This window comes from Poecilia latipinna, unplaced genomic scaffold, assembly GCF_001443285.1.
Source record: "Poecilia latipinna isolate Pla-1442-1.1 unplaced genomic scaffold, P_latipinna-1.0 Scaffold255, whole genome shotgun sequence".
Classification (NCBI taxonomy): Eukaryota; Metazoa; Chordata; class Actinopteri; order Cyprinodontiformes; family Poeciliidae; genus Poecilia; species Poecilia latipinna.
In genome coordinates, this window is record NW_015112871.1 from 613,521 (window position 1) to 624,496 (window position 10,976).

The window sequence follows — 10,976 nt, forward strand, 5'->3', positions numbered from 1 at the left end:
ATTATTCTTTTAAAACCTTTTATTTGTTTTTTCAAAGCTCTGCTTTTGGCCGTTGTTTGATGCAGGTACACAGACTGAGACGTGTGGACCGGCATCATTTACAGTCCAACATTAGCCAGAATTTATCTACGTAACCTGAGAGCAGTCTTTGCTGTTTAAATGAAGAGTATTAAGTTTTTCTCTTTTATCAAATCGTTTTCCCGAATAAGATTCAAGGTTTCCCCCAGAAAACTTGCTAAGCCCGGCGGTTGAGGGTCTAGCCAGTCATTCATCCAGCGACCCATAGTGTTTTTGAGTTAAAAAATGTTTAAAGTTGACAGGAAATTTGAAAACATCACTTCATAATTGCGTGTTATTGAAAAAATGCAAACATTTAACAAAAAACTTAAATAAGCAATGCTTAGCCTGGTGGGGGCACAAGTAAAGTCTGGTGGCCCGCCAGGCTCACTGGGGGAAACCCTGAGGTTAGCATAAACTGTAATGTGGAATATCCAAGCAAAGGCTGAGGAGCTGAAAATGTTTCTGTGAATGCAACTGAGACGCCAGCAGGAAATCGGTTACTTTGTAACCTCTGAACAGAGCTTTAGACAGTGGACTAATGGTACAATTAGATGGATTCCTGCTGCAGCTTTAATTTTACATGAATATATTCAACTTATATGTCCTACTAGAAGTACAGTATGAAGACTGAACAGATGAGGATACAAATATACATCTTCATGGTTTTCAGGAAGTTTTCAGAACTTCCTGGAAACTTCCAAAAGTCGAGTTAAGGATCTGCAAGTGATCCAGAATGCAGATAATTTGCTCTGCTATATAGAACCAATGACCCAGGATAACAGGATATGTTACTTTCTATATGTAGTTAGAAAATCCACAAAATTAAGAGTGACAAATGCCATCGAAACATAAGGTCAATTGACAACATTTTACAATTTTTCATCTGCCAGAGTAGAAGCTGATGCTGAAATGGATGAAAAAACTTCTCTAAACTTTGTAGTTGTAGTAAATATTAAAGCAGCAGTATGTAACTTAAAGAGATGTTTTTTTTTTGCATATTTATTAAAAGTACATGAAGTGAGACATGCCATATACAACCCTCCTCCCCCTCAAGAACCCACCCCCCAAAAAAATTCCAAGTACACAGTAGCAGTGCAGTTACCACAGATATCATCTTGTGCTTGGTCATATTCATACACAAGCTGTGGTGATATTTACTCCCTGACAAACAAACTCAGAAATCACATGCAAAGTAAGAGACAAACAGTCAAATCCAAAGTGTTCAACAGCAAATGGCAGCATTAAAAGGTTTGGTATCGACGATACATTTTTAAATTTCTAGGAATTAAATGCAGTTACTTGTGCATCTAGCATTGATAAAATATCTTTACATGCAAACTTAATTCCAGTTGGTAAAACAAATAACTTAAAAATCCCTGAGTCATTTATGAAAACAAAACAAGCATGTTACATGCACATGAATAGCTTAATTACCAGTGCACATGTACCACATAATTACATTGCTAAACTGGCTTGTGTGTACCGGCTATATATTGGGGGAAAAAAGTCTGTAAAAGTACAAAACAAGCTCCCTCCGAGGGCAGACATACACCGTCAGCTTTAAGCTGCGAAACAGGATCCTCGTTGGCTGGTCTTTCCTTCCGACCCCATCCTTCAACTTCTATTGTAGGAACCCCAGATTTTCCAACACTTTGTCCACGTGGGGAATCAACTTTTCCTGAAAATCCCACAGCCGCTTGTCCACCTTGAGCTCCTCCAGTTTGAGTAATTTCCGTAGGGCCACACGGACGTGAACGATCCGGCAAACGTCTAGCGGGACTTTGAACTTCTGCCCAAAAAATTGGAGCACTTCATGCACAGATGTCTGCTCCACCATCCTGCGGCACCGGTACACAAGAGTGAGATGTTGGTTAGGTATACAGAACAATGAAACACATTTTAAATCAGTACTTTTCACGAGAAACCAGACTTTACTATTTATTGTCTTTATTCATGTTTGACTGCTAAACAAGCCTCCGGTCACTAGGTGACAGCAGAGTTCAAATTAAGGCTGGCTGTTCAAGCCAGTAGAAGAAGTAGCCTATGAGAACAGAGTAATACTACCAGAGCAGGGATACACTATTGATGGAATAAAGTAAAAAAGAAATGATGATCAGGGTTCATTTACTGAGGTGGTACAGGTTACAGAAACATTTGAGAATCATTGTACAACATCCTGCTATGGTCCGAAGTGGTTGAGTATCCGTTTTATTGTCATTTTAGAAAACCCATATATTTAAATTTGGACTTTATCAATTAAATTCAAACATAAATTAAGACTGAATGCATTTCTCGGCCTACCTTGGCTGAACGATCATCTTGTGTGGATGATAAATCTTTCGGTCAGGGTCTTCTCTGTAAACATGTTCCAGAATATTAATTCCAGGCACCCCGCTCCACTTAGGAAGGTGAAACCTGCCACTTGGTTCAAAGTGATGCTTGGGAAAGATGTGGTTCTCAATGAGGAACACTCCCACCTAAAAAATGCGAATATGCTTTAATAAAAAGATGGGAAACGTATTTGGCAATACAAGCATAATGCACTGATAAACAACCTACATTTGGATGCTGCTTCTGCAGCTCGTCCATCAGAGACTTCAGGTTGTCATGCTGATACGGCATGATGATCTCATCTATGTCGTTCAGCAGGACGTAGCGGGAACGCTCCATGGATCTGTAGATGCACTCGTTGAGTGTGGTGAGCTGGCCAAAGTAGTGAATATCACCACCAAAGTCCGAAAATCTCCAGCCTCGCGATGGATTCATGTATTTGTCGATCGGCCAGGAAACTATTTCCACAAAGCCCTCCTGGCTGTAACTCCGCAGAAGACGGTCAAGGTCCGGGCCACAGCTGGTGTTGTAGATCACTACTCTGTTCACACCGAGCAACCTTGGACAAAAAAAGACAAAAATAAAATCACCTACTAAACATATTGACACTGCAGGTAAAGCAGTCTGAAGTGCTAAATGTTTTTGCAGCGACTAGGTGCTTCTTTGATCTAGGTTTTACTCAAATCTGCAGAAGGAAGCTTTCAATTACTGGCTCCTGTTAATGCCAGAGAAATAAAATGTTTAGCTTCTTTGCTAATTGCTTTCCTCTAATCTCACGAATCCAGAGTTCCACATGTGCACAGAGGAAACCACACAGAGAACAACCAGTCGCCATTCAGCTTCAGGCATATCTAGAGTTTTATTCAGACAATTAAATGCATAGAAAAAACAGATCAGCATCACACCCAAACCATCTAGAAGTCCAATCCATAAAGCAGACATTAATTACCTGAGAAAAGTAGAAAAATGAACAAAATACAAAAATAAGAGAAAGGCAAAGGCGCCTTTGGGAACTGCTCGTGCGGCTGCAAAATGAAGCAATCCAGCTTGCTGCTGTGAAGTGGAGACTTTTATTAATAGGAGTATTCCTAATTTTAATATATGCATTGAAGGTGTGTCCTCTCCTTCTAAACCTCTAAGCAGTTTCAAATTAATTAGGTAGGACGGGAGACCTATTCAAAACCAAAGATAAAGAGAAGGAGAGAGCAAAGGTCATTCTCAAAACAGGATGTTCTCATGCCAGTTGCATCTGGAGTCCCCTCCCAGTTCCTCCTTTTCTATACATTTAAACAAAGAGCCTAGTTGCCAGAAAGAGATTTATTTTCCACCTAGACCTTGCTCGTTCTCCTGCCTGAGCAATTCCATAATATCCCACATAGTTTTGTTTTCTTAAGATTTTAGTGTTTTTTTTCTTACCTCATAGAAAACACCAAAGAATTTGACCTAGTATGTAGCACAACCGTTTCCTCTGATAGGAGAAGACATTCTATGGTGAAGGCCCTTTTTCAAAACCGTTTGTGATTTTTATGTAAGTTAAGAAAATCCTAGAAATGTTTCAGTTTCTAGGATAAACAGAACAGACTGTGATTATTACGCATTAATTTCAGGATTCGTGCAGGACAATGATTGGCGTCACACTGAAAATTCATGGATCAGAGAGTACAGGGCTTTGACAGTCGCTTCATCGAATGTCAAAGCCCTGGATAATGATTCAATTTCAAACTGAATCATTATCCAAATCTAACTAAATTAAAATCTACTCAAAATATTCATGCTCTATCTAATATATTTCACATGGACCAAGGTTAACTGTTGCTAAAATTAATATAATTAAACTTATGCCCCCAACTACATATAGTTAAGTTTAAAAACTAGCATATTTTAAATTTATTTTCCCAACACTCCCCAAGATTGCCATCGACAGCCCGACACTGGCTGCCTGTTTGAGATTTGTGAAACGCATCTTCACTGAGTCTGGCCACCTGCCAGCTGATGCTGTGCTAACCAGAGCTAAGAGGATCCGCCACGTTACAAGCTAACCTGTGCTAGCCAAACAGTGGTAGCTTTGAATGTTAAACTTCATTGCTTTTCTTTTGTATTTTTATGGTGCTTCTGCATTATTGATGCTAAACTTTTGCAAACGCAACGGGCCTCAGTGCCTGCCGCAGCTAAAGCCACCTATGGCTCATACCGTTCAAACTTCATCCCAATGATTGGTTTTAATCACTGATAGTCCGCTAAGCTGCTACTTTTTGTAGTTTTACTTTAATTGATCTTTTATATTTTCCTCAGTAGTTAGTTGAGTTTTAGTATCTTAGTGAGTTTGTTGATTGAAGTCTTCAACTCCAAAATTAAAATCTTATTTTTAAAAGTCTTTTACATTGGAGTGAGGTTTGCATTTATTCCACAAACACATAGTACCTTGTTGTTAAAAATAATGCCAGAATATTGGACTTCATCTGTTCTTTTAATACCTAAGCCTCATTAAGCAGCTATTTATAGGTGATAACTGAGGCAGGACTATTTGTATATTATTATTACTTTCTGGTGGTGCTCCAACTTGATAATTTTATCTAAATTACTACTTTTATTAATATTTGCCTTAAGTAATTACTTATTCACAGCTAAAATTAGACTCATGCAGCACAATGAAGTTGAAAATAAATCTGTCCAACATCTAAATGGTTCGTAGAGCTCTAGTAGAAATTAGGTTTAAAAATGAAAGATTTTCTGACATTATGAATTGGTTTTTGATGTTAACTAGAAATTTCAATCCAGAATTATTGTAGGTGAGTTTGATTTGTGGGTAGAAAGAGAACTGTGAACCTCAATTTCCCATTGTAAATCATAAAACTGAAGTTTCTCACTAGTAAGGATTAGGATTACTGACCTGTACATCTCTAGTGTCTGTGCAAACTGCAGCACATTGTTGTAGTCCCCAAACAGATTGGAGACGCACACAGTGAAATCCATCCTTTCCTCCGCTCCTCCGTTAGTTTTCTTGTTCCTTATGGGAAGCCAGATGTTTTCGGATCCGTTCATGGGCCTCGTTTGAGTCAAAAGAGTGACATGTGTGGCATTGCATTTTTCAGGAATCCGGCACATGACGTCTGTGGTGACGAACGGAAACCCGAAGTTGTCCGAGTGTTGTAAAACTTTCGTCGGAGTGGTTTCACTTGTGTAGTCGGCACAGCAGAAAAAGCAGTGGAGTTCCTGGATGGAGTCTCTCCGAAACATCCCGATGAGGCGAATGTCAAAGCCCTGTACTCTCTGATCCATGAAGGCTGAGACCAAGAAGTGCTTGGTGTTTTTCAGGGGAGTTATGCTCTCTTTGGAGACTGATCGCGGACAAACCTCTGGAACAACTGGTCTCGGGTTGAAGCTGGGTGATCTGTTGCTAATAAAGAACGCGACTACACATATGATGATGAAGAGGAGGCAAAGGAACTTTATTCTGATGGGTTTGGACATGGTGGGATGGGTTACTGACCTCAGGCAGAACCTGGAATCAAAGGAAGAGAAAAAACATCATGGCCATTCTGAATCTGTTATACAAATCAGGTATTAAAGGTAAAGGTAATTTAATTTAGACAGCACATTTTCAGCAATAAGGCAATACAAAGTGCTTTACAGGAATTAAAAGGAAATACAGGCAAAATAAACCACAGGAAAGAGCAAAAGAAGAAAAATAATCTAATGTTGAGCTAAAGTATGCAAACTAGGTGCTTCTGTTCAGGGTTGATAGATACTGTAAGTCTCCTCTGGTCCGAATACTTTTCTGGGTTGGAAGAACAGGAGCCTAAAAAGAATCTAATAATGTTGATCTAAAGTAGATAAACTAGATACTCCTATTCAGGGCTGGTAGATAAGTATAAGTAAGTATCTTCTGGTCTAATTCCTCTTCTGGGTTGGAAGAACAGGACTCTAAAACGTAATTGCTAAGGTAGTTTTTTCTAGATTCCAAGTTTGTTCTAATCCCTGTCCTGGTTTCCTAAATAAGTGTATGTAATTCCTTTTCTGAGTTGCACTAATAGTCTCTCTGCATACTAATATACAATTAATCTAAGAAGTATAACATTGGTCTGAGTACTGTACATTTTCTTAAAAAAAAAATAGAAAAATAAAAAATAAGCTAAAGAGTGACTAATCAAATTCCTTTTCTGGGTTAAAAGTGAGTAGTCCACAGTTTCTAAATAATAAAGGGGAATGAAATAAGAGGAAAGGTCACATTAGGGCAAATGGCAGCATTCAGACAAAACAAAGGTCTAAACAAAGATGTGAGTGAAGGCGGTGATGTCACAGGACCATGAAACCATGTTGCTCAGCCTCCCGGCAGAAGTCCGATAAAGATGTTATCAAGGAATGTCCTTGGGGCGCTCAGCTCCACATCCGCATGGATAACAGGAGGGGGAGAGGAGGGAAGGAGCGTTATGTGTACATATCTTCAAGGAGATTGGAAATATGCAGCCCTTCCAAGGCCACACAGGAAAGCCAATTCAGATGGAGAATGTCTTAGGTCTGGTAGATCATGAATTTCAACCTTCCCTAAAGTCTCTCATCTCAGTTCCCAATTATCCAAATTAGTTTGGTCGTTCCACTGAACCTAAACTAGCAGCTCGTCCGAGATCGATTCCAACTCGTTAGTGAGTTTTAGAGTCCTCATCTGGGCTGCGAGTCTCAGCTAGACTCACATCCAACTTTATGTCTCTGTCAACACCAACAGTCTGAGTGTTCGCTAGTTTGGCCAAGTCAGCCACAGATTTATTGATAAGCCAGGAATCCACAAACTCCAAACAGCAGAAATCCTGTTATGATGAATAAATCCAGGGTTAATCCCGTCGGGACACAGACTTGTCTGGACACAAGTCTGGACTTGATCAATTACATTGAGAGATCGGTTGACCAGATTTGTAGATTTGGAGGATGTACAAAGAAAGGCTCCAAAAATAGAGAAAAAGACAGGACAAAAACAGAGCAAGCAGGGCAGGGAGGGAGCAGAGGAAAAAACCGTCCGCCTTCACCGAAAGCAAGAGGAAAACTTAGCTATAGAAGCACAAAGTTGGACAACAATTCCAGATACAACTTTAACACATACAATCACAAAAAAACTGCTTGGCTGCAGTATTTGGTAGATATAAATATTTAAAATATTCAAACTGCTTGCAAATAACATATGTGGAATGGTTTCAATGACTTGGACTCCATTTTCTGCTTATAGACGTGTGACCAAAATGCCAATTATGAAGCACAGTGGTTCGGCCGTCATGACACAAAAGAGGAAGGTGAAGAAAATGTTGGTAAATCTAATCAGTACTGTCACATCAAATGACATCCCTGGCGTCAGTACAACCACAAAATGTTAGAAATACTAGAGCAGTCCATGTATAATGATTAAAAAAACTAAAACAATAGATTAAAAAACAAAATATCTTCCTTTTCTAATTAGCTCTGCCACAGTTGACAAAGATTCATTTTGATTCAGAGCATAAGGCCACCATCAACTTCTCTAACGCTTTGGTATATGTGGAAGTGGTGCAACCATAGAAAGGCAACTATCGTCTGTTCAATCATCCATCGTGATGATAGAAATAAAATTTAACAGTCGCATCAGAGCCGATTGCTCAATCAAGACATCCTTTTTTAGAGAAATGTTAAGATCTGCTAAATGGAGATGTTGGAGCATCTTACCCCTCATGCAAACACATAAGTGATTGACCCGTCGAATGATTGTCCACACGCGACACCACAAAACATCGTCCATGAGGTCGTCTAGAGTTGTTCCACAAGGATATATTCCTGGATCCTTGATGTTTACACTTTAAAGAAAAACTTTTATATGTTCTAAAATCAACATCTAAACATGTGCAGATGATGCTGTAATGTAAATGTATGGTACCAGTTATGACCCAGGTTTCACGTGAATCAAATTACAAAGGTAACGTTCCAGTTTGTAACTTAATATGCGTCTCAAGTTTACACCGGTCTCCTTTAGAGCCACGTGTTTTTGTTTCGTTCACTGGAGAGGCGAATTGTTTCTGAGTTCAAGCACCTTGGATCCAGTTCCAAGCATTTTATTTAAAGTTTACGTTAAAAGTGTTTGTAACCGGGTCAGATTTAATCTGTCAAATGTCAGGTTTATAAGAAGATAAATATCAGGAGAAGGAGTTGATATATATATATATAGTCACCATATATTCTCTATAGTGTCTACCAGAGCACATATCTATCCATAATAACTCAATCATGAGTTAAATAATATTTTAATTTGGTTTTTAGGATTAGTATTCCAATGTTCCACGTTCAGCCATGAGATCAAATGTATAAAACATAATTTCACATGAAATTATGTTTTATACATAATTTGGAACCAGCATAATTTGGAACAATGAAATAATAAAACTAAAAAAACTTATCAAAGGAGGTACAAAACACCCAGGGTGACACGTGATACCAGCATAATATATCGATACTAGCATTACGGTGTTTATTCCCAAGGTTATTTCTGCATACACATAATTAGTATAACATTAAAAAGTCAGGCAGGATGCATCGCAGGGCCTGGGATCCTGTTCAGCCCCGACGTCCAAACACTCAACAAAATCCTTTTGAGGGATCGGATTTCAAGCATCCTGCTCTAAATGAGTCATTCAGACCTGCTGGTTAAATGCATCGAGTGACCATGTTTGCAGCACAACTAACTGTGCTGTACACAAATATAGAGAGAAGAGCGCCAAGTGATCATGTTTTGAATTTATACTGCAGCAAGACTTTTATGAGGCGCGCAGAGAGAAACGGAGGAAAGTGGGGAGCAAATGAGAGGCTTCATTAGCCTGCAAATAATTAAAGATGAGTGTTTTTGCATATGAAAAACCAATTAACACAACTTTATTCCATTATTACATATTTTAGCAACGTGAATAACTTGCTACACTTTTTGCATTTTATGCACTTACTTTTGGACACAAAAATAAATGCATGCTGGCCACAGTTTTTACATTTTTCTCTAAGATGCTTTTCAATGCAACAACTCTTGGCATGACTGTGTGCTTATGTCTCTGGCATCCTGTTTGTGTTTCAGATGAGCATTCCTCCAAACCTTCAGTCTGCATGATAATTGCTCTCTACAAACAGCTAGCCAACCATCACCACTTTCAGTGTAATTAAAATCACTTCCTGTGGATGAAACTTAGCTGGAGCTACATTCACACAACAGGCAAATGCGACCCAACGCATGTGTGATTTTTTCATGTCCATTAACTTTATTTTTATGTTAATTTGAAAAAAATAAAATAAAATAAAAAAAAAATCTCAGTTACTCAGGATAGCTGCACGTGAAGCACCCGTTCACTAATGAAGGCAAATGGCCTGCTCAACTCCAGAGTTGTCTCAAACTGTACAGGTGCTGCAAGTCTGACATGAACTAACATAAAGTGTTGGTTTTGGCACAGGCAAGCCCTGTGGTGGATTACTTCCTGACAATCACCACAACTAGTGTAATGTGAGAAAATCTTCCTCAGAAACAAAAATTCAAAACAAAACTTTCAACTTTCAGATCTCTGCCATGTTCCTCTCATCTCACACCAGTAACCAACTACCACCACCTTTTGGACCAATAAACTTTCTTAAACTGCCAATGGACCAGCAACCACACTTACTAACAGCATACTAATGCACAATACTTGGCATGAAGGAAAATAAAATGCAAGTCATGCAGCTCTCGCATGTGTACTACAGCTTCAGAGAGCTTTTGCTCCTTGAAGATGGAAACGGCATTTGCAGCCTATTGTTAACACAAGACTGCGACAGACTGGCGACCTGTCCAGGGTGACCCCGCCTCTCGCCCGGAACGTTAGCTGGAGATAGGCACCAGCACCCCTCCCGACCCCCCTGAGGGACAAGGGTGTTCAGAAAATGGATGGATGGATGGATGTTAACACAAGAAACATGGGTTGCAAACTCCCATTTAGATTTAGCACATGGGCAATGTATGAACCACGACAAAACAAAGGTGGGGACAACGCCTTCAGAAAACTGAATTTATTTCCCCCACTGCTGAAAAGAAAGTCATGCCAGGCTTCAAGGAAATCAGGCTCTGAGACAGAGTGGCAATTTATTAGCTAACTAGTCACCTTTTCAGGGCATTGTGAAACCCTGTTTTTCAAGATTATCCTCTCGGTATCCTCTAATCCTCTAAACCACCACGGCTCTCAACAAGCTTAAGTGTTTACGTGAATGCTGGTATTCGCACGGTTTTACTCATTTTTTTAAAAAAATTGTGTTGCACTGTTTTCATATATTGTAAATAGTCTCTTTTTAAAAAAAAGGTTTTGTTGACTCTAGTGCCCTTTATTTGAAAGTAGTTTGACAGGAAAGAGGGCAATGAGAAAGAAGGAAGACATGCGGCAAATGTCGCCAGGCCTAATTGCACAGTTTACCATAAATCTTTTTTTATATATATATATATATATATATATATATATATATATATATATATATATATATATATATATATATATATATATATTTTTTTTTTTTTTTTTTTTTTTTTTTTTTTTTTCTTTTTTGTGTCATTTAAAAAAATTTCT

General features: G+C 38.8%; 1 protein-coding gene and 1 long non-coding RNA gene across 2 annotated transcripts in view; both read right to left on the minus strand.

The window, feature by feature from the left end:
* Window positions 1-1,147: 1,147 nt before the first annotated feature.
* Window positions 1,148-10,976, minus strand: part of LOC106947794 (uncharacterized) — a 34,454-nt gene continuing 24,625 nt past the window's right edge. The window contains exon 5 of the mRNA XM_015033036.1: window positions 1,148-1,898. Coding sequence (XP_014888522.1) covers window positions 1,682-1,898 — 217 coding nt within the window. The 3' untranslated portion in view covers window positions 1,148-1,681. The remainder of the gene's footprint in view (window positions 1,899-10,976) is intronic.
* LOC106947795 (uncharacterized) overlaps window positions 5,555-10,976 on the minus strand; it is a 22,123-nt gene continuing 16,701 nt past the window's right edge. Inside the window, exon 2 of the long non-coding RNA XR_001425043.1 lies at window positions 5,555-5,893. This is a non-coding gene — a long non-coding RNA (uncharacterized LOC106947795). The remainder of the gene's footprint in view (window positions 5,894-10,976) is intronic.